We start from the raw sequence: 20,067 nt of genomic DNA on the forward strand, positions 1-20,067 counted from the left end.
TACTATATCTATAATAATAACTAGTTTAGCAGAAGAAAGTGTGGAACTAACATTGAAGGACTTCGTGGAATCTAAAAGGATGCTCCTCTGGGTAGAGTATATACAATTCATTCAAACCAAAGTGAATTCTTTCATCTGCATATGTTATTGCATAATGTTAAAGCACCCATCTTTTGATTACTTGAAAACTGTTGATGGTGTGCTACATTAAACATATAAAGTTGCTTGCATTGCACTTGGCTTATTGGAAAATGATAATCACTGGAAAGACACGCTTGCTGATGCTTCTACCTGTTAAGTCTTCGGCTAAATTGAGAGAATTATTTGCAATTAAATTAGTTTTTTGCCATCCTGCACAAATGAACATATTGTGGGAAATGTTCCACAACGATTTTTGTAGATATTTTATATCAAAATCAAACTTCAAACCAATGATACTGAGATTACAATTTCAAATGAAATATTGAATAGAGGTCTCACTGACACTGAAGATACTGCCATTACATGGCAAATGAGAAATACTTATACAATTTCAGTTTATCTTTACCAAACACGTGATAATCAAGAAGCTATTAATGCTTATGATAAAATGTTAAGACTTTCTTTTGATGTTGATGAACAGTAAGAATTTGTAAATATTAATCTTCCTAAATTAGTACCAGATCAATGTCAGGCATTTGATGATATAAATGACAATGCTGCTAGCAACAACCCTAAGATTTTTTCTTTGATGCTCCTGTTGGCAGTGGGAAAACTTTCTTAATCAATCTTCTTCTTGCTCAGATTCACTCAACTAAAAATGTTGCAGTCAGTGTAGCATTATCAGGAATAGCTGCTACACTAATGTAACGAGTGGCTTTGCAAAAGGTTTATCATAACTCCTCAAAATATTTCTGCATTTGAAATTAATAATATGATTTTAGAAAAAGTTGAAGGGCAAAGCAAGGAATATTGATCTGTAATCAATACTGAAGATGCAGTCCACTATCCTCCATAATTTTTAAATTCTCTTAATCCTGCAGGTTTTCCAACTCATAGTCTCAATCTTAAAATGGAGTTTCTATTATTTTAATACAAAACCTTAATCCTCCATGATTATGTAAAAGCATGAGACTGCAAATCAAAACTATGCAAAATCACATCATTGATACATTTTAATTATCCGATATTACCTAAATAAGTAAATTAACTACTTATGATGTCGATTAGATTATTCATGCTTAATGAGTGTAGGATTAAATACTTAAGAACCATTTTATTCCACTTCTTCAACCACTTATCAAGAGAATTAATTTTAATTTTAATTTTATTACACTATTTCAGGATTAAAAGACAAAAATAAATCTGAAAACAATTAAATATTAATACATTATATTGTATATTTTACTGGTAAGTTTTTATATTTTACTGGTAAGTTGAGTTACAAAAACAACACATTAAAACTTACTGATATGTTTATATTAACTATATTAGAAACATAAATATTAATAATTTAAATAAATTCTAAAACTTAAGAATAAATTTAACAGACAAATAACCTGTACCCTGTATCAAAATATAAATTTTTATAAAAAATTGCATTTTAACAAATTTTTTTGAGAAAAAACACTAATACATGGGTGTTAGGAACCAGTTTGAAAATTCTAATTCCTTTCCTTACAGCTAAATGTTTTAATTATGAATGATCACATTCATCTGTTAAATGATGTGAACATAAATTGACATGGACAACTATATGAAGTGCAGATATGGAACGGAATATCAAAATACCACAGGTCAAAAAATCAGAAGGGAACATTAAACTGCTGAAGATGAAGAAAGCCTAGTAAATAAGGAAATAATGTTGGCTAAGCTTTGCCTGTAAATAATTTTATATTTCAATACTTTATAAGTATTAATGTAAAATTATTTATAGCATTCGGCTAACTAACAATAAAAATAAAATTACGTGTGGAGAAAGATAAAATCCCAAGTTAAGGAGTTGGAAACAGCGAGTTCAAGTAATTGGTAACTTAAGTAATAGATGATGAAAGATGAAGGCAGAAGACAGGAAGAAGTGCAAATAGTGCACTGGCTTCTACCAAGATAAAAGATGTTTGTTATGAGATGCCGAGATACAAAAAGTGTAAGAAATAATTTGAATGAATTTTAAGGCATGAGATGAATGATGGATGAGCACAGAAAGATAGGACAGTAGGAGGCAGGCAAATGAAAAAGAACTTTCTCTGGAGTATGGGATACCCAGCATACTCCTGATTTGAGACTGGCTGAAGGAAAGTTTGAGGACGTGTCATAAACTATTTGTCACAGACTCCTCTTCGTTGTCATTCTGGAATCAATGTTCATCCAGTGCCTCCTTCAATGACCCAAACAAAAATAAATTGCAGAATATCAACCTTGTTATCCTAGCATTTTAAGTATGATTATAACTACTTTAATAAAAATAAAAAAATAAACTGAAGATGGAAGTACCACAAAAACATTTTTTAATATAAATAAATATAATACCGTCTACTTTGGAGGAATTATTGATATAAATAGTTATGTAGTTGCATATTTATATTACGTGTAAAGTTATGTACAAACTAGTCGTTTATATATATATATATATATATATATATATATATATTAACTGACAAAACACAATGATATATTTAATTATCAATAGATTAATGTTGCATATCTATCAATCAATAAAAATCAGTCTTCATAAATTTTTCAGAACTGTCAGCCTTATATTTTTTTCTTTTATAATGATCATAGGTAATAATTGCAAATGAACAGAACATTCAGTCAAGCAGAACATTATTAAAGATATTCTATCTTTTAATAAACTTGTATTTTTTCCTTTATTCTTATTGAAATAGATAGATAAGGTGGAAATAATTGCCATGATAAGAAAATATAAATGAATATTAACATAATGTTTTGAACTATTTATAGGTGTATAAAAATAATATTGGCATTATAATTTTCTTGTTATAATACCTCTTGAAGTAGGTGTATAATGTTGATTTAAGTCTAGAATCTAAAAGCTGAAAGGGCAGTTTTAGTTGTATACTGGCCATAGATTAATTCCCTATCTCTTTGCCCGACAGCACTGTTGCAAAGATGTTAAAAGAGAGTCTTTTGCGTTTTACAGTTTGCTATATGTGAATCTGTTTTAGAGTTCAACATGCATTCTGTAGAATGCTTAATTGTGATCCTCCCAAGTAACAATAACTTTCGTCAATGCATAACTGGTTTGAAATGACTGGATGTCTGTAAAGAAGAGTACAGGATGACAGTGTATCTGAAAAAATGCTGAATGTGTCTGGGAATATTTCCTGTTTTGTCTTGAAACAATCTGTTAGGAAGGCCAGCCATAAACTAACAATGCTGGTACTCTGCTGACAGTATGGAATAGTTTTTAAGGAGTTTTAGTATTTAGTTTTTAATTGTTGTTAAGGAACACTTACATACACATCGATACTGGTCACAACCTGTAAACAGTTTAGGCTTTGAAGCCTACCAACTATGCTGTTCATGCCTACTATGAGATCAAAATGTTGCAGCATGAAGATGGCTTTGTGACTGTACTGTGTCTAGCGACACAAAATTAACACACATAATCTGGGGGAGGGGGTCAGAAAAATTCCATGAACAGTGTAAAAGGAAATCCAAAAAATTCAATGTTTTGGCTGTTCTTTTTCGCTGAAGCAAGCATAACAGGAGTTGCTTAAATGGATCAGAAAATTTTATTTGGCAACAAGATGGTGCACCTTCTTACTACCAGCATAATTCTGTACAGGATTGTTTGTTTAATACTTTTTCTGTTGGATCGGTCAGTCAATGACAGAGCTTGTTTGCACTGGCCCCCAAGGTACCCACTCTGATTCCATGTGATTTTTTTTCTTTGGGGTTTTAAAAATGATATTGAGTATATCAGTTGGTTGCCTTCATGATCTTTTGATCTATCTGATTTGAGGCACATGATTAAAGTAGCTCTTGTTTACTTACTCTAGACATGCCAGTTAAAGTATCGGATGAACTCTCCTATTAATTGGATGTTAGTCGTATGACTAAAAGTACTCAAATTGAACACTCATATTAGAAAACGGTAAGAATTACATTATTTGCCATTCATTACTATAAGTCAAAGTTAAAAGATATTAACAAGCTTTAAAACTGCTACATTCTTTTTTGAACACCCATATGACTATCATACAGATTAATCATATATCTCAGAGTTACAAGTATTTTTAAAAGCTGTGATAATATTCATGCTTTTATGAAATTCATTTTCATGTTTAAAAATTATATACATATGTAAAAGATTATTGCCACAGTGTTGCATCCACCCTCTATCTCTGTAAAGTAATAATTCTATAATATAAATCATGACATTTATGATTACAAAAATAATGTTTATAAGTAAATACTGAACTGAATGAAATTCAGGATTTCTAAAACTCATTTTTATAAACCATTTTATTTTATGAAAGAAAGAATAAAAATCTAATGAAGATCTGTTAACTCTGATTAAAAACTTACTAATGGATACATTTAAAAAAAAAATCATAGTGATAATTATATCACATATGATACAATATATTGTACTTAAATTGAATATAACACACTAAGTTAATAGCAAACCACAGATAAAAGTACTGACTATTTTAAAATAATTATTATAAACTAGACAATTTTCAAATATAACAATTTAAAAACGGTAAAAATACATTTCTAAATATAAAAGCTTATGCGTACAAAAATACATGTTAAAATACAACATATATGTTATATATTATGATAAAATCAATAAAAAATTTTTGAATTTATTTGAAAAAATCCAATTTAAAAAAATAAATTTCTTTTCTAATTAACTGACATTAATATCTGCTGAAACTCATTTTTCCATTACTTTACACCATTTTATATTAAAAAAATCACAGTTAAATAAAATAATTGTTTTTTATAATTATAATCTATAAAAATTAAACATTGTCAATATAACATAGAATAAACACTGTAGCAGTCTATTCTTCTGAATGTATTTTTTATTTTCAATACAGATTTGTGCTACTTCTATGATTAAGAATAAAGTAAAGATACTTTTCATGTTCTCACCCAAAGTTAATATCAACTATGTAGATAAATTTTCTTTAGTATATAATAGTTTTGTACACTTTTTCCTGTAAAAGACAATCTTCTCATGTGAATGTAGATTAACCAGACAGGTAAAAAAAAAATTAAAATATGAGGAAACTAATATCAGTTAAACAAACAAGATTTTATATTAAAAGATAGGTTCTGAAATATTAATGCATAATGTTAACATTTACAATTCATTATTTATGTGTAATGTTGTGTAACATTGACCTATAAAACCTATAAAATTAAATACAAATACTTCAATTAAATTGGCAAAATGCATAAATAAAGGAAGGGGCTAGTATATTTGAATGTGGATGAAATCTGTTTATAATAAAATAAAAAAATCAAGTGTTTATAAGTAATTTAATTAATCTTATCAATTTTGTTTACTGTAACGTAAAGATAAGAGAATCATTATATAAAATACTTTTCTCTAAACCTACATTCTTTTGTTTAACTATAAATAAAGTTCTCCACTGATTATTTTTCAACCTAAATGAACTTTATGCTTTTATTAGACATGTAGAAAATAATTTTAAAATTCTGAATTTTTTTGATTGTCTTCAGTCAAACAACTCCTGGTTTTTGTAATAATGAACTGGTCCAAAAATGAAAACAAAAAACAAACAGGAAAAAGACAATAATTAAAAATAACTGCTATTATAATGGGGATGAAGAAAATATTTAAGAAAAACATTCTTTTAAAATAATTCCCAAGTTAAGACCTTTGGTGAGGAAAAATATAGCAATTTCATATTAATACAGCCTACACAGTTGCTGTTACAGATTGCAATCATAAAGCAATGTGCTGACATATATGGAATAATTTTCTAATAGAGTTGCTGTAAATCAATCACACTCGTGCAAGATATACAACAGGGTTCTCACCAGATTTAAAATTCATTTTTCCTGACCAATATAGTAAAAACTTCCTGACTCTCATAATGCTATGCTACTGCCATTACTCAGCAAATTATATACATATTTTATTTTTTGCAGCCTTCATCATCCCCATAACTGCTGAACTAGTGGCTTTTCTTATTATTACATTAATTTTTAAAGTTTATTTTTTAATGATTTTTTTTTACAATATACATTTAAAACTGGGCTATTTTTTTGTGATAAACTGTTTCAGTAAATCAATTATATTGCAAAGTAAAAAAAAAAAAAAACAACAATATTTAATAAGTTTCTTGCATAAAAATCAACATCATGATAGTTAAAATTAACGCAACTAAGAAATAAAAACCAATTAAAGCAATTTTTAAAAATAATTGGCTCTCATCTAAGGTTGCTTAAAAATTTTTCACAATAACTAGCATACACAATTTTGCAAAGTAAAAAAAAAAAACATTTAATAACTTGGTTTATATAAAAATGCTAAGAAACACACATTTCAATTTAATAAAAATTATATGCATGATCACAACTTAAAAGGAAAACTAAAAATCACTGCGACTAAAGTAATACAGGAAAGAAAACTAGAACACAACACCTTATTTTGTACAGAAAACAAATATTATTAATATCTACTTGAAAAATATTTTATGATTATTATTCAATTGTACACCAAAAATTAAAAAAAAAAAAATAATAATATGAGATTTTGATTGACGATACATTCGTATTATGTATAAATAAAACAGGGGGGAAATTTTTTTCAATACCTTTAGGTTCCTAATAGTTTTCCCTATTCTAAAAGTTTAATTTTGGTAGTTTCTATTCTATTCTTCTTTTGCCAAGACTGTAGCTTTCAACTTTTTCGTTTTTCTTCCAGTTTTTTAATTTCTGCTTGCATTTTCCTTTTCAAGGCTCTATTCTGTTCTTGAGAGGTTTCTGTTTTTTCTACAAGACATTCTTCATATCATCTTCTAGAGCTTCTCATTGCAGTGAGCATTTTTCTTTTGATAATGAAAACATTCTTCTTGAGCCCAGCATCTACAATTGCGTATAAACTTTTTGCTGATAAATTACTGTCTCTTTGTGCAAATTCTCCACAAGAAGAAATTTGTTAATGGAAAAGCCACCTCTGAAAATGCAATTCTCTGAAGTTTTTGCAATTTTTCCCGACTTTTCCTGACTAAGTTTAAATTTTCTGACTATTCCTGACTGTGGAAACCATGCATAAAATAATATTTTTATTTCTGAGTCTTTTATAATTCAATAATGGTTATTTTACATTATGTGAATATTAATTTTACTCAATTTATCAAAATGAACAAACAAGTTACAATGACTTTTAAAAACATTTTGACAGAAATACCATTTATAGCGCTAGAAAAATGTATACACATTAACGGTTAAAAACTTACTGAAATGACAATGAGAAAAGATAATTTTAAGGTTGTTAAATTCTACGGGAAAAATTCAAGATATAACAGGAAAACAACATTTTTTTATCTATTTTCTAGTTTTTTAAGACATATTTAATAAAATGGGTACTTACGTATTAACGCCACTGCAGCTACAGCTTTAGGTTATGTTGACTTAAAATCATACGTATATCAAAATAACCTAACTAAATATAACCTACGCTCGCTAACCTTGGTACTTACGTATTAATGCCACCGCAGCTACAGCTTTATTTAAAAACAAAGTAGTCAATTGGATTTCGGTGGTTTAACATTAATTGGATTTTGGTGCTATAACATTAAGGTTATATTATTTGTATAATATTAAGTTGTATATATTATGCATATTTAATGTTAATTATAAGAGGTTAGGTTAATTACATAACCTAACGCTGTAGCTACGGTGGTGTTAATACGTAAGTACCATAAAATTAAATTATACAGGTAACAAGAAAACAAGAAAAGTGATTGGAGAATAAAATAAGACCATCCTTAAATTTTATCATCATTATGAAGTAAATTATTAAATTTAAAAATTACTGATAAAGAAGTATGAGTGAGACGTGTCAAACATAAAATATAAATGTTATCGGTATAAATCAAATTTGAATTTACTTAATTTAAAAGTATAAATTTACGAAAGTTAAGGTAGCACGCGATAGAATAATAATAAAGGAAAATAAACACATTAAAACTAAAAATCACAAGTTATTTAAAAATAAAATTAAAGATTATTAAATAAACATTTGATAATTAACAGAATGATTGATAACAGAATACCTATGAACATAATCTAAGTAAATAAAGAAAAAATTAATACATCTACATCAGTCTAAGATTCATTTCACTTTGTATAAATCCTAAAAGAGCACTCATAACAGCTTCACCCAACCTAGCATTTCCTTGAATAATTGGTAATAACAAAACTAAATCGGTGACATTAAATTCCCGAAGAATATTGTGAACTCTTGAAGCAAGTAATGCTTGTTGCTTTGGTGACATGTCTTCAAGAATTACTTTAGCTACAGGACGGAATGAATTTTTACTGGATGCTGCTGCAGTAATACCCCCAGCAATTCCACCTAAATGCATGAAGAAAAATTAGATATTAAAATAAATAATTATATTATGAATAAATAATTAATAATTTGTTATAATTATAAATGGATGTGTAAACAACAAAGTTAAAACTGAATGGTCTTCATTATCTTCCCACCCTCTATGAGTCTGTGGCATTTAATGATGAATCCAGTCCATGTTTTACCTACTGTTATAAAAAATCAAAGAAACTCAGTGGAATCACATTTTAATAAGTGTCCCTCAAGAAGTGTTCAGTCAAATGTGTTTTTGGTCGACTGTTATCCACAAGTACAATGAGGAACCCATCAAGCAGAAAGAAAGCTATCTGATACCCAAAACATTCTGTAAAATGTAATGGAGATGGCCGATTGTAATATCATCTATATTATACATTATACAGTACATTCCGAAAGTTGCTGTGCAATATGCTTTAGAATTATATGGTGCGTTCTCTTCTTTCAGCATTAGGTTGGTTACCCTGTGGGTTTGTTGGGTATTGCTCAGTAATAAACGAAGATGTCAGTTGCTGAGTTGTGATTATATGTGCTTTGTTTCATTTCATGTTGTTTTGTTTATCAGAATCAATAGTTGCAAAAAACGTAAAGGTTCTTTCAGTAACGGAACGCATTTTTCTCGTTGAACATGTCTTTTGTGAAAGTGATAATTATACTGATTTAGTGAAGCACAAGTTTTCTGTAAAGTTTCCAAATATTTCTTTCTGTTCCTCATCAGAATACATTTTGAACTCTTATCGAAATTGAAGATGCTGATCGAAGTGGAAGACCACACCTAAACTAAACGAACAGAAGCTGCTTGATATTTTAGATGCTACAGTCGAAAGTTCATCAAAGTCAATGCTGTAAAAGTTAACATAGCAGCAAGATATTGAACTTGGCACAGCACATAAAGCTGTAAGGAAATAACTGAATTTGTCTCCCTACAAAGTAATAATATGTAATTATATGTAATCAAGAACTGAAACCTACAGATCATGCCAAAAGACTAAATTATTGCCAATGGTTTAAATGTTTTATTGACCAAAATTCCGTAGGTATCCTTGACATTATGTTTTTTTACAGATGAAATGTGGTTTCATTTGGGAGGGTATATTAATTCTAAAAATACATCTGTGATAAAAAAAAAACTAACCTCCATGAATTACATAAACAATCTTTACATGAAGCGAAAATTGGAGTCTGGGTTGATGCGAGTAGAATGCGCATTGTGAGTCCAATCTTTTTTGAAAATACAGATAATAGTGATCATTATTGTGCTGTTTTAACAAACTTCATTATTCAGTTAACAGAAGTTAAAATCAATCACAGTTATTTCAAACAAGATGGTGCCACAGCGTACACAGCTAACATGTCAATGAATTATTTATGACATGTGTGGTGAATGAATCATTTTGATTTTGAGGGGTTTGTGACCAGCACGATTGCCAGATCTGACTCCCTCAGATTACTTTCTATGGAAGGGCGGGGGGGGGGGGCAGTGAAAAAAAGTAGTGTTAGCGGAGCAGACCATGCAAAATTAATGAATTAAAAACTGTGATGACATATGTACGCGACACTCCAGTACATCAGCTGGTTAAAGTGATTGAAAACAAATTGAAATGTGTGCTGTGTTGTACTGATGTTGGTTAATAGACTATTCCAGTTATTATAATATTAGTTTCTATAAAATAATGAAATAAAAATACACAGTAATAATTAAGATAGTATTGTTATTATATTTTCATAATTCCAGTGCACAGTATCTTTCCAAATGCACTTTCTAACCAAAATTTAATTTTTATTGATTCAAGATTTCACAACAATGCTAAAGTATAGTAAGATGCTAGTAATTTAAGTAATTCTAAGCTTACAGAGATCTTTCCAAGTGGAACTTGTATATTAAGGTAGTTTTAATTGATTAACAGACTGTGACTTGCTCCAACATGTGCATAAATAACTAATGTCAAACTGTAAGATTTAATTTAACATAAACTTCTGACAGCAAATGTTTTTTTTCTTTAACAATGGTTAAATTTTTGAGTCCTGCCATACATAAAGTGCAAGTGCAATCAATATGTTCTGAGATCGGGCTTATAAGAAATGAATATCTGATGTAAATTTGCACCATCTCCTTCAAATCAGTCCCTTTGTTAAGTAATAAAATACTTCTATTCATATTTAAACTATTACTACTACTTCTGATACTTAATCAATAATAAAACAAAATCCAGTCTTTAAGTGTGTCATCTTTTGTGACTCACATTTGATCTCCATTGGTATGTTGTAAAAATGGTAGGCAATCTTTGAGCTTGAGTTTCATTTTGGGAAAAAGAAGTTTGCTGGGGACCTAAATTGTTGAGTATGGTTGGTGTGTAGCAAGAATCATTTTTGTAAGCTATGAGGATGGGAAAACCATCATCATAGTAAACTCAATTAACTTCAAATATACCTCATTGTTTACGATGAATATTCTCTTTCAGCCGCCTCAGAATATTAAGTAAAAATTTCTGTTTACGGTTTTCTCCCACGGGATTAATTCGGGATGTAAACATCGTTATCAGTGTAGAAAAAAATAAAATGATAAGTAAGGTTGTAAGTGCTTAATGAGATTTAAATCAGTAATTTTCCTTTCCAGAAAATTTAGGGATTTTTTCAAGTGTTACAGCCTGGTATAAAAATTATTAATAAAATACTAGTAATATTATCTAATTAAAATTTGAATATTTAAATAAATATTTGGTTTAATCTAAAAAAAAGAAAAATTTTCTAATAATGTGAATTTTTATACAGAATGATTCACAAAGAATGTAATCTCAACCATCAGGATATGTTCTAGTGGTAATAAATGTCTTGATTTCTGTGTCGTTAGTGTCTTGTAACTCTTGGGACCAAAATTAAGGGGTTTTAGAGAAATCTGTAATAAAAGACTAAGTATTGGGGTTGAAAAACACACTATTTTATGTTTGGCATAAAAAATTTGATAATTGAGTAATAATAATAAAAGTTTTAAACAAAACTTGTAGAGAATTTGATTTTGAGTAAAATGGTATGAATAAAGTCCACAGAAACTAAATACAAAGATAAGAATTTCAAGTTTAATAAAAACCAAACATTTCAAAATGTGGCAGATTTTAACTATGTATAAAATGAAACAAAAATTTCATTATTAAAAAAAGAATTAAAATTTTATAAAATAATGAATACAAACAATTGAATAAACTGCTGAAAATGTCCCCCACCACAGTGGAGACAGCAATCTGCCTGATGAATAATGTTTTTGATGGATTTCTGTATTTCATCAGAGTTATTTTGTTCAACCAACTTTCAGGATATGTAACTGTAATACAAGCCCTTATGTTATACTGCCCTGAGAATTCTAATCTCTTCTCTTATATTACACTTTTTCTCATATAGTAGTGATTTCAAGTGGCCCTACAGGGGGTAGTCCAGAGGTGTTACAGCAGGTAGCACTGCAGGCCAGTTGATAGATCCATCACATCCAATCCACTTATTTTTAAAAAGTCACATTTAAAAGTAGTTTAACTGCCAGAGAAAGGTGTGCAGTGTCCTATCATGCTGGAACATCATCTGCCTTCTTGTTATCAGAGAAACAACCTTTGCTAAATCTGGCAAATTATTGTGCAAAACCTTAAAACAAAAAGAATGAAGCACCCAAAAAGTTTCATTGAAAATAAATGGTCCCAATATTATGTGGCCTATAATACTACACCAAATGTTGACATGGTACCTGTTTTAATGGTGTTGTGTGGATTTCATGATTCCAAATTGTTTTTTGAATTAAAAATTCCTCTTTGAATAACTGTGCCTTTATCGGTAAACAAAACAGACTACATTATTAACATTGTCCAGAATCCATTGACAAAAATTGTAACAATCAGAATGATCTCTTAGAAATAAATTTTATACCTTTTGAAGATTAAAAGAACAGAGCTTATATTTTTGAAGTATTTTCTAAACCTTACTTTGTGTTAAATTAGTGAGGTAAGAGATTCTTCTGTTACTGATGCTCAGACTATGTTCAAAATGTTGAATTATGTTTCTTCTTCCTCAATAGGATGTTGCTCTTGCAGTCCAGCAGTATATGAAGAAGACGGCAATGTTCCAGAGGGGAAGTACTGAAATACCAAAGCAAAGGTTCTGTGGCCTGAAATCCTTCTATCCGGGATTCCTCTGATTCTGTATATGCTTGGTGTTGTTTCCTCTATTACTGACTAATGACCATGCAGTTATGCTATAAAAATTAAGTTGTCACAGAGGTTCCTAAACCAGTAAGTCTTACAGATGTGAATACATTTGTAAATTATCGATAACTATTAGATCATTACACTGAAGATTTGGTTGTATTGAAAAGTTATTTTCTTTCTGTGATCTTTCCAAGATCAATTAAGCACCCTGCCAAGAGTGCCTGGAAAATATAAAGAAAATATCTGCATTTTATGGGCTTAATACTAACTTATAGGCAACTTATAGGCCACATACTAAGGCATCCTGGAATAGTCGCTTTAATATTGGAAGGACAGGTAGAAGGAAAAAATTGTGTAGGCAGGCCACGTTTGGAATATGTAAAACAAATTGTTAGGAATGTAGGATGTAGAGGGTATACTGAAATGAAACGACTAGCACTAGATAGGGAATCTTGGAGAGCTGCATCAAACCAGTCAAATGACTGAAGACAAAAAAAAAAAAAAAAAAAAAAAATCTGCATTTTAGCAGGCAAGTTCATTCTTGTTTACATTTATCAATTTGATGTCTTTTGTGTTCCAGTTTTCTTATTTATTGGTCTGCTCTATTAACTAATTGAATAGTTAGAACTTAGGATGAAAAAGATAGAAAGGTGGACAAGGTGGATTCGCATTTAGAACTGAAGAACCATAGTAGGTAATCAAATAACAAACCTGAGAACAAGAAAGATCCAAAGTGTCGAAAATTCACAATACGGCAGTTATCTAGTACAAGTGAAATTGGGATATTTCACTTGTACGCAATGGCTAGAAGTGTAGTCCTCCTCATTATCCATTGTCTCAACCTCAACTTGTTGTTTTCTTTTTTTATAAAAAGTAGGTGTCCACTAGTTTCCGTTTATACGAATTTAAGATTATGTTGTATTTTTATGGTTCTAAAACCATCTAATGATGGTGGTTTCACTTGTCTTAGGTGAATGTTAACAAGATAGTTAGCTCTAACGTACTGCCAATCCTCCTTTCAGTTCTTTAGCTCTAAATGTGAACCCCCTTTCAACATAACAAATTTTTTTTTGTTATTTAGTATTTTCTGGTCCGATTTTTTGATTTTGATTTACTTCATTCACTTTTGAAGATGGAAATTATTTGAACATTAAATCAAAATCCTATTGCATACGTTTTCAAGGGCTCTACCGCAAACAGTATCTTATCTACTATATTCCTTTTGAAGATGGAAATTTAATTCAATGACCTTGTGATTAAGTCCTTGTAAATTAACTGCTTGCCTCAAAGTTCTGTTCAACTTTCCTTCATAATACATGAACACAGATACATGAACACATAATACTTTCCTTAATAATAACATTGTAAGAGACGATATTAAAAATAGAGAAAATAAGAACACTGTAAAGAAGTTTAAAATGTTATGTATAAACTGGTACAGTTCCTTCATAATACTTAACTGATTTTCTTCTTTTAATTTTGAAGTAAACCTTCTCAAACATATTTTGCACTTCCATTCCATGTTGGGTATCTCTTTCCAATTTTCATTATTTCAAAATCCTATTTCGTACATTCTCAAGGGATTTCCTATACACAGCATTGTTCATTAGTTTAAAGTAATCATTCTTAAAGCTGTTCCTAGCTTCCGCCCTACGTTGGGTATTAAAGTCAATATATGGTTGCAACCAACGTGACTGTCTAACTCTGGGTATCTTGCTCATAACCAGTCTTCGCCTAAGGTTATAGTTGCTGTATACTTCTGATTTTCTATTAAGCATCTTCTTGCCTTATTCTACCAATTGCTTGATTATTCTTTCAAGCCTTCAATCGTTTGTGTTAGTGGTTCTTTCTCTTTATCTTTATCGTCACTACAGTTAAGAGGTATTATTCTCATGTCAAAATGACATGGCTTTTTCAAATTTTTCAATATCATCTACCTCAACTGGAAACTTAGCGTGCTGAAGTCATATCTATCAAGCAGAACTTTGTAATGTTTGTTAAACCATTCTGGATGTGTACTTTTATATTTTTAGGTAAGATAGCCCATTTAAAGCAGTAATTATCGTACACGTTTTTAATGACGATCACAGCAAGCTTATTTTTTATGACCTCTGGAAGCTCTATAAAAGTTGAGTCATGCACTGAAAGTATTTATTTACAGATACAAACAGACCATCAATAGATACTAGTTTCCATCCGCTTCCTTTAATTTGGTAATCTGTCTCTACTTTAACAATTTTTTCTAATGCTTTATTTGAAAAGTTATCAAATTCATTATGACTGTTCAGCTATCCACTTCATTTTAAAATTTGTGTTTTTTATTTTGTATTCGTTCTCACCATCTGCTAATTTCTGGTATCTTTTATGTGTACATTCTAAAAATAGGTTTAATTAAATAAGTCTCATTATTCAACAGCTTGACTAATAGGTTTATGATGCTTAGTCTTAACAAGAAAAGTATACATATCCTTAGTTCCATCACCCTTGCTGGTATAATAGTATATTACAACATTACTGTGGAACACATTTTCAACTAAAGTAAACCAGGATGATTTTCATACTTACAGTCTTGGGGACATTTGATTTTCGATTTTGCAATGCTTGCAAAATTGCCCCCCAGTCAATGCTTGCACTGTTTTTCATCTCATCCGGCAGCCATACTCTTTTATAGTTAACATTAATTTGGAAGGGTAAATGATCTAAACTAAGTAAGTGGAAGTTTTTACTGTCAAGTAACTTTTCATAAATGATGTGAAATGCTTTTTCTAGTGATTCATCTAGATTGCTCACGTTATTCACCACAATGTTACTGCTACCGAGATCTATAGAGCTCGGTAGCAGTAACTCATCTGTAGAAATATAAATCTTGGTAGCAGTAATTTTTCCTTACAACGCCTGCACATTCAAGAAGCAGACTGAACTTCATGGACTCTATAGTTTTAACTGTATTCACTAACAAAATTTTGATATCTTCCATTATATAACATTTTTTTAATCATTAATGCAGTTCTTATACTGATATGTTTCAGCATTAGATGTTTGCAAGGTGTTGGCTAAAGAGCAATACACTGGAGCATTGCATAGAGCTAACCTGACCTGTTTTGGTAAGTTTGAATCAAAAAATTCAAACACTTTTGAAATCCATAATTTTCATACCACTGTAATATTAAACTACAAAAGCTACTTCAATAAAGTACTGATATTGTTTTAAGAATCTCAAAAGATTATCTAATATCTGTGTAACAATAACAACTCATATGTCGATGTTCAATCACAATTTTTTTTTTTTTTTTTTTTTTTTTTTTGGGCGAAAAACGAATGATCGTTATCATCGCCCGGAGAATCGATAAATAAATAAAATTAATTAAAACTTAAAACTACTATCACAGGAGATCAAATCCGGAATGGGTGTAAAAGGCCTATTCTCGGATAACAAAAATACTAACATGTAACTTAAAACTAACTACTATGTTAAAAACTAAATAAAACTTAAAATTAAAAAGGAGATAAAACTTACAACTAATATCACACAAATCTTACAACTAATATCACAGTCAGTCTTTAAAATATTAAAAAATAACTTATAAAATTTAACAAATTCCGATAAGGAGTGTAAAAGGCTCCTAATCGTATAAAAATATCAAACATTCAGAGAAAAAAAAAAAAATATATATATATATATGTCGGAGAGGCGAGGAGATTTGTCAGGGATTCAACGTTTTGTGTTTCACTCATTTTTATTATTACAAGTGGAGAATATATAAGATTATAATAAAGTTCAATTAATAAAAATGAGTAGATAACTCGTACAATGAAATAATTACAAATGATAATTATCACTTATCAATAACTCAGTAGTACACGAATTATAATATAAGATTAATTTAATTTAGAATTCAAATAACATTAAAACAACTTGCGACAGACCGAGGCTCAGGGAAATAACGAATTCGCGATCACCAGGACGTCTGTTCGATCTGGGTTCCAAAGCAAGACTGCCTTTTCTCAATACTCTCAAATAATATGCCTACTGCATATTTCCTTTTCCTTATTAATTTTATGATACCCCTATCGTCCTGGGATCCCGACTACGTTGACAACCATGTGCCTACCTAGGCGTAAGCCTACCGCAATAAAACAATTTAAACCTTATTTTACAAAATATTACAAGTAATAGTACATTTCTTAAAACTACTAAAAATACAGATATTCTAAAGAATATTCTCATCGTTTTGTCGGAAGATACTCCACTGTACTTTATTCTCCGACACGGCCATTCTGACAATCACACGCCCTCGGGTGTATCTAAAACATTGAGTTACAGTGGTATTTTAATTTTTGTTTTCAACTGACCTCGGTCATTATAAAGCATTTTACAATAGTTAAAGTACAAAAGATAGAGTAACAGAAATCCATTAATTATTCATTATCCTAAATAGTCATCGTACAGTACTCAAGAGATCGAAAAGTCATCAATCATTATTCCTTATCATTTAACTGTCAAATAAGATTTTATTTCCTCCACCAATAGACCTCTGCACTATCTCTAGGCTACCCTGTATGCCACATACAGTATCATACATATTCTGTAGTTGCCACAACTACCTGCCCGACACATCATCAGGTGCCCATCGCGCCCTGATCAAACTAACATTAGCCACTAATTTAGTTTGCAGTTACGACTACACACTGATGCATGTGCGAAAAATTAAAATGCCAGGTCCACGACCTGCTGCCAGCCATTAGTGCATTGCGTCATTGGTGGTCTCCTTTTAAACCATAGTCCCTGTTTCAGGACCAACATCAACAGTCTCCTCGGCACAACTTTCATTGTCCGAGGAAACATCCAACTCATTAGGAATATAATTCTCAGGCATTTCTCTCAACTTATCATGACTATACTTTAAATTACTATACCTTTATTATTTATTACTATACCTTTAAATTTCCTATCGAGTTTCGTTTGATTACGTTCTTCGTTCTTAATCAAAACGTGATCTCCTATTTTAAACTTATTAACCTTCGCTTTATTTTTATCAAATCTAATCTTCTCATAATTAGCATTTTCCTCTATACTTTCAATCGCTCGTTGTCTTACATTAGAGATATCAATTTGATTTTCGTTGTCATCAACTAACAACCCGTAAGATCTTGCCTTCTTACCAATTAATAATTCTAACGCACTAGATTTGGTAATACGATTCGCGGTTGAGTTTAAAGCTAGCTGAACTTCACCAATGGCGTCTTGCCATGGACGATTATTAGACTCAACAGCAGTGAACATATTTTTTAACGTACTCATTACACGCTCTACTTGACCATTTGCCCTACTAGTACCTGTAGCTATTAAATGTAAATTAATATTTAAAGATTTACAAAAGTCTTTAAAATCTTTCCCAGTAAAACATCTACCTTGATCGGCAATCACACGAGCGGGAACTCCCAATATAAATATTGAAGCCTTTAAAGCTTTAATAACACTATTACAGTCAATTTTTCTGGTGTGATGTAAATAAACATATTTGGTAAAACCATCTATAATAACAATAATGTATTCTTTAGTATTATTTTTACCGCTCAATTTACCTGTAATATCTATATGCACAGTATGCCAAGGTATGCGGGTCTTAGGGATGGGATGTAATTCAGCTTGAATTTTACCTGACTGAGCTTTAGAGAGTTTACAAGTAATACAATTGTCAACAAATTTACGTACGTATTTAGACATACTTTCAAACCAGTAATACTCATAAACCTTATCGAGTGTTTTATCCCAACCTAAGTGCATAACAGACTCATGTACATGGTTAATGACGGACCACCGAAATGCTCTGGGTACAATCGGCAAACAAAGGGTTTCGCCTTTTCTCTGTATTTTCCGGTATAGCGTACCGGCTTTAATTTCATAAGATTTTAAGAGATCTTCCGATAGCTCATCGCTTTGCAATTTGGTGACTATTTCCGAAATTTCCGAGTCACGCTGTTGTTCAGCAAGAAGCCAATCAACCGATAGTTCCGCAAGGTTAACGCGTTTCTCTTCAATTTTATTAACCTGTTTTGGTAAATCGGACAAAGGGTTTCGAGAGAAGAAATCCGCGTGCGACATACGTTTGCCTTCTCTATAAACTATATCGAACTGAAAAGCCTGTAAATAAGCCCACCACCTATGGACTCTATCATTAAGATCAATCTTATTTTGAGAAGATTTCAATGAATTACAATCAGTTACAACAGTAAATTGTCGTCCATGCAAGTAATGCCGAAAATGTTTAATAGATTTAACAACGGCTTTAGTTTCGAGTTCGTAAGAATGATACCTGGACTCGGCTGGGCTTGTTCTTTTACTAAAGTATTCAATAACTTTATTTTTACCGTCTACTTTATGCATGAGTATTGCTCCGTACCCATCGGAACTAGCATCGGTATGCAGTTCTATAGGATAATCCGGGTCAAAGATAATTAAGACGGGTTCGTTGGTCAAAGTATGAATTACTTTTTGTCGGGCGTTTTCATGTGTCTCAGTCCACTCAATATATTTTTTACCTGAGGTAAGAGCATATAATGGTTTCATGATTTGTGAAAACTTAGGGACAAACCGTCGGAAATAAGATGCAAGGCCAATAAACTGTCTAAGCTGAGTAACGGTCCTTGGAGCGGGTAACATTGTTAAAGAGTTTATTTTACGAGGGTTTGGACGAACTTGTCCTTCTTGAATCTCGTACCCAAGGTATGAAACAGATGTTTTGAGAAAAGAACATTTTGAAAAATTAAATGAGAATCTCGCATCTATAAGAATTTTTAATACCACTCGAAGTCTTTCAAACGCTTCTTCTATCGTATCTGCAATTATCAGTACATCGTCTAGATAAACTACAACGAAAGTGTACGCGAGCTCACCCAATGCCTTTAAAATTGCTCTTTGAAAAACCGAAGGAGCATTTTTCAAGCCGAATGGCATTGTTAAAAATTCAAATTGACCATCAGGAGTAACAAATGCCGTACGTTCTATAGATTCCGAATGTATAGGAATTTGATGGAAACCACTGGCCATATCTAAACTAATGTAGAATTTAGCCTTTCCAAGTCTCGGTATTTGATCTAAAATAAGTGGCAAAGGAAATTTGTCTGCAACTGTATTTTTATTTAATTCACGATAATCGACACATAAACGATCCGATCCGTCTTTTTTCTTGACTAGTAAGGTAGGACTAGCAAACGGTGAATTGCTAGGACGAATAACATTAGCTTCAAGTAACTCATTTATTCTTTCTCTAACTATTTGTCTCTCTTCTACACTAA

General features: G+C 30.7%; 1 protein-coding gene across 3 annotated transcripts in view; it reads right to left on the reverse strand.

Moving 5' to 3' along the window:
- Positions 1–1,359: 1,359 nt before the first annotated feature.
- LOC142327673 (protein C19orf12 homolog) overlaps positions 1,360–20,067 on the reverse strand; it is a 35,158-nt gene continuing 16,450 nt past the window's right edge. For all 3 annotated transcript variants that reach the window (XM_075370908.1, XM_075370906.1, XM_075370907.1), the window contains exon 3: positions 1,360–8,569. In XM_075370908.1, the coding sequence (XP_075227023.1) occupies positions 8,310–8,569 (260 nt within the window). In that variant the 3' untranslated portion in view covers positions 1,360–8,309. The remainder of the gene's footprint in view (positions 8,570–20,067) is intronic.

Source organism: Lycorma delicatula, chromosome 7 (assembly GCF_047948215.1).
Source record: "Lycorma delicatula isolate Av1 chromosome 7, ASM4794821v1, whole genome shotgun sequence".
Lineage (NCBI taxonomy): Eukaryota > Metazoa > Arthropoda > Insecta > Hemiptera > Fulgoridae > Lycorma > Lycorma delicatula.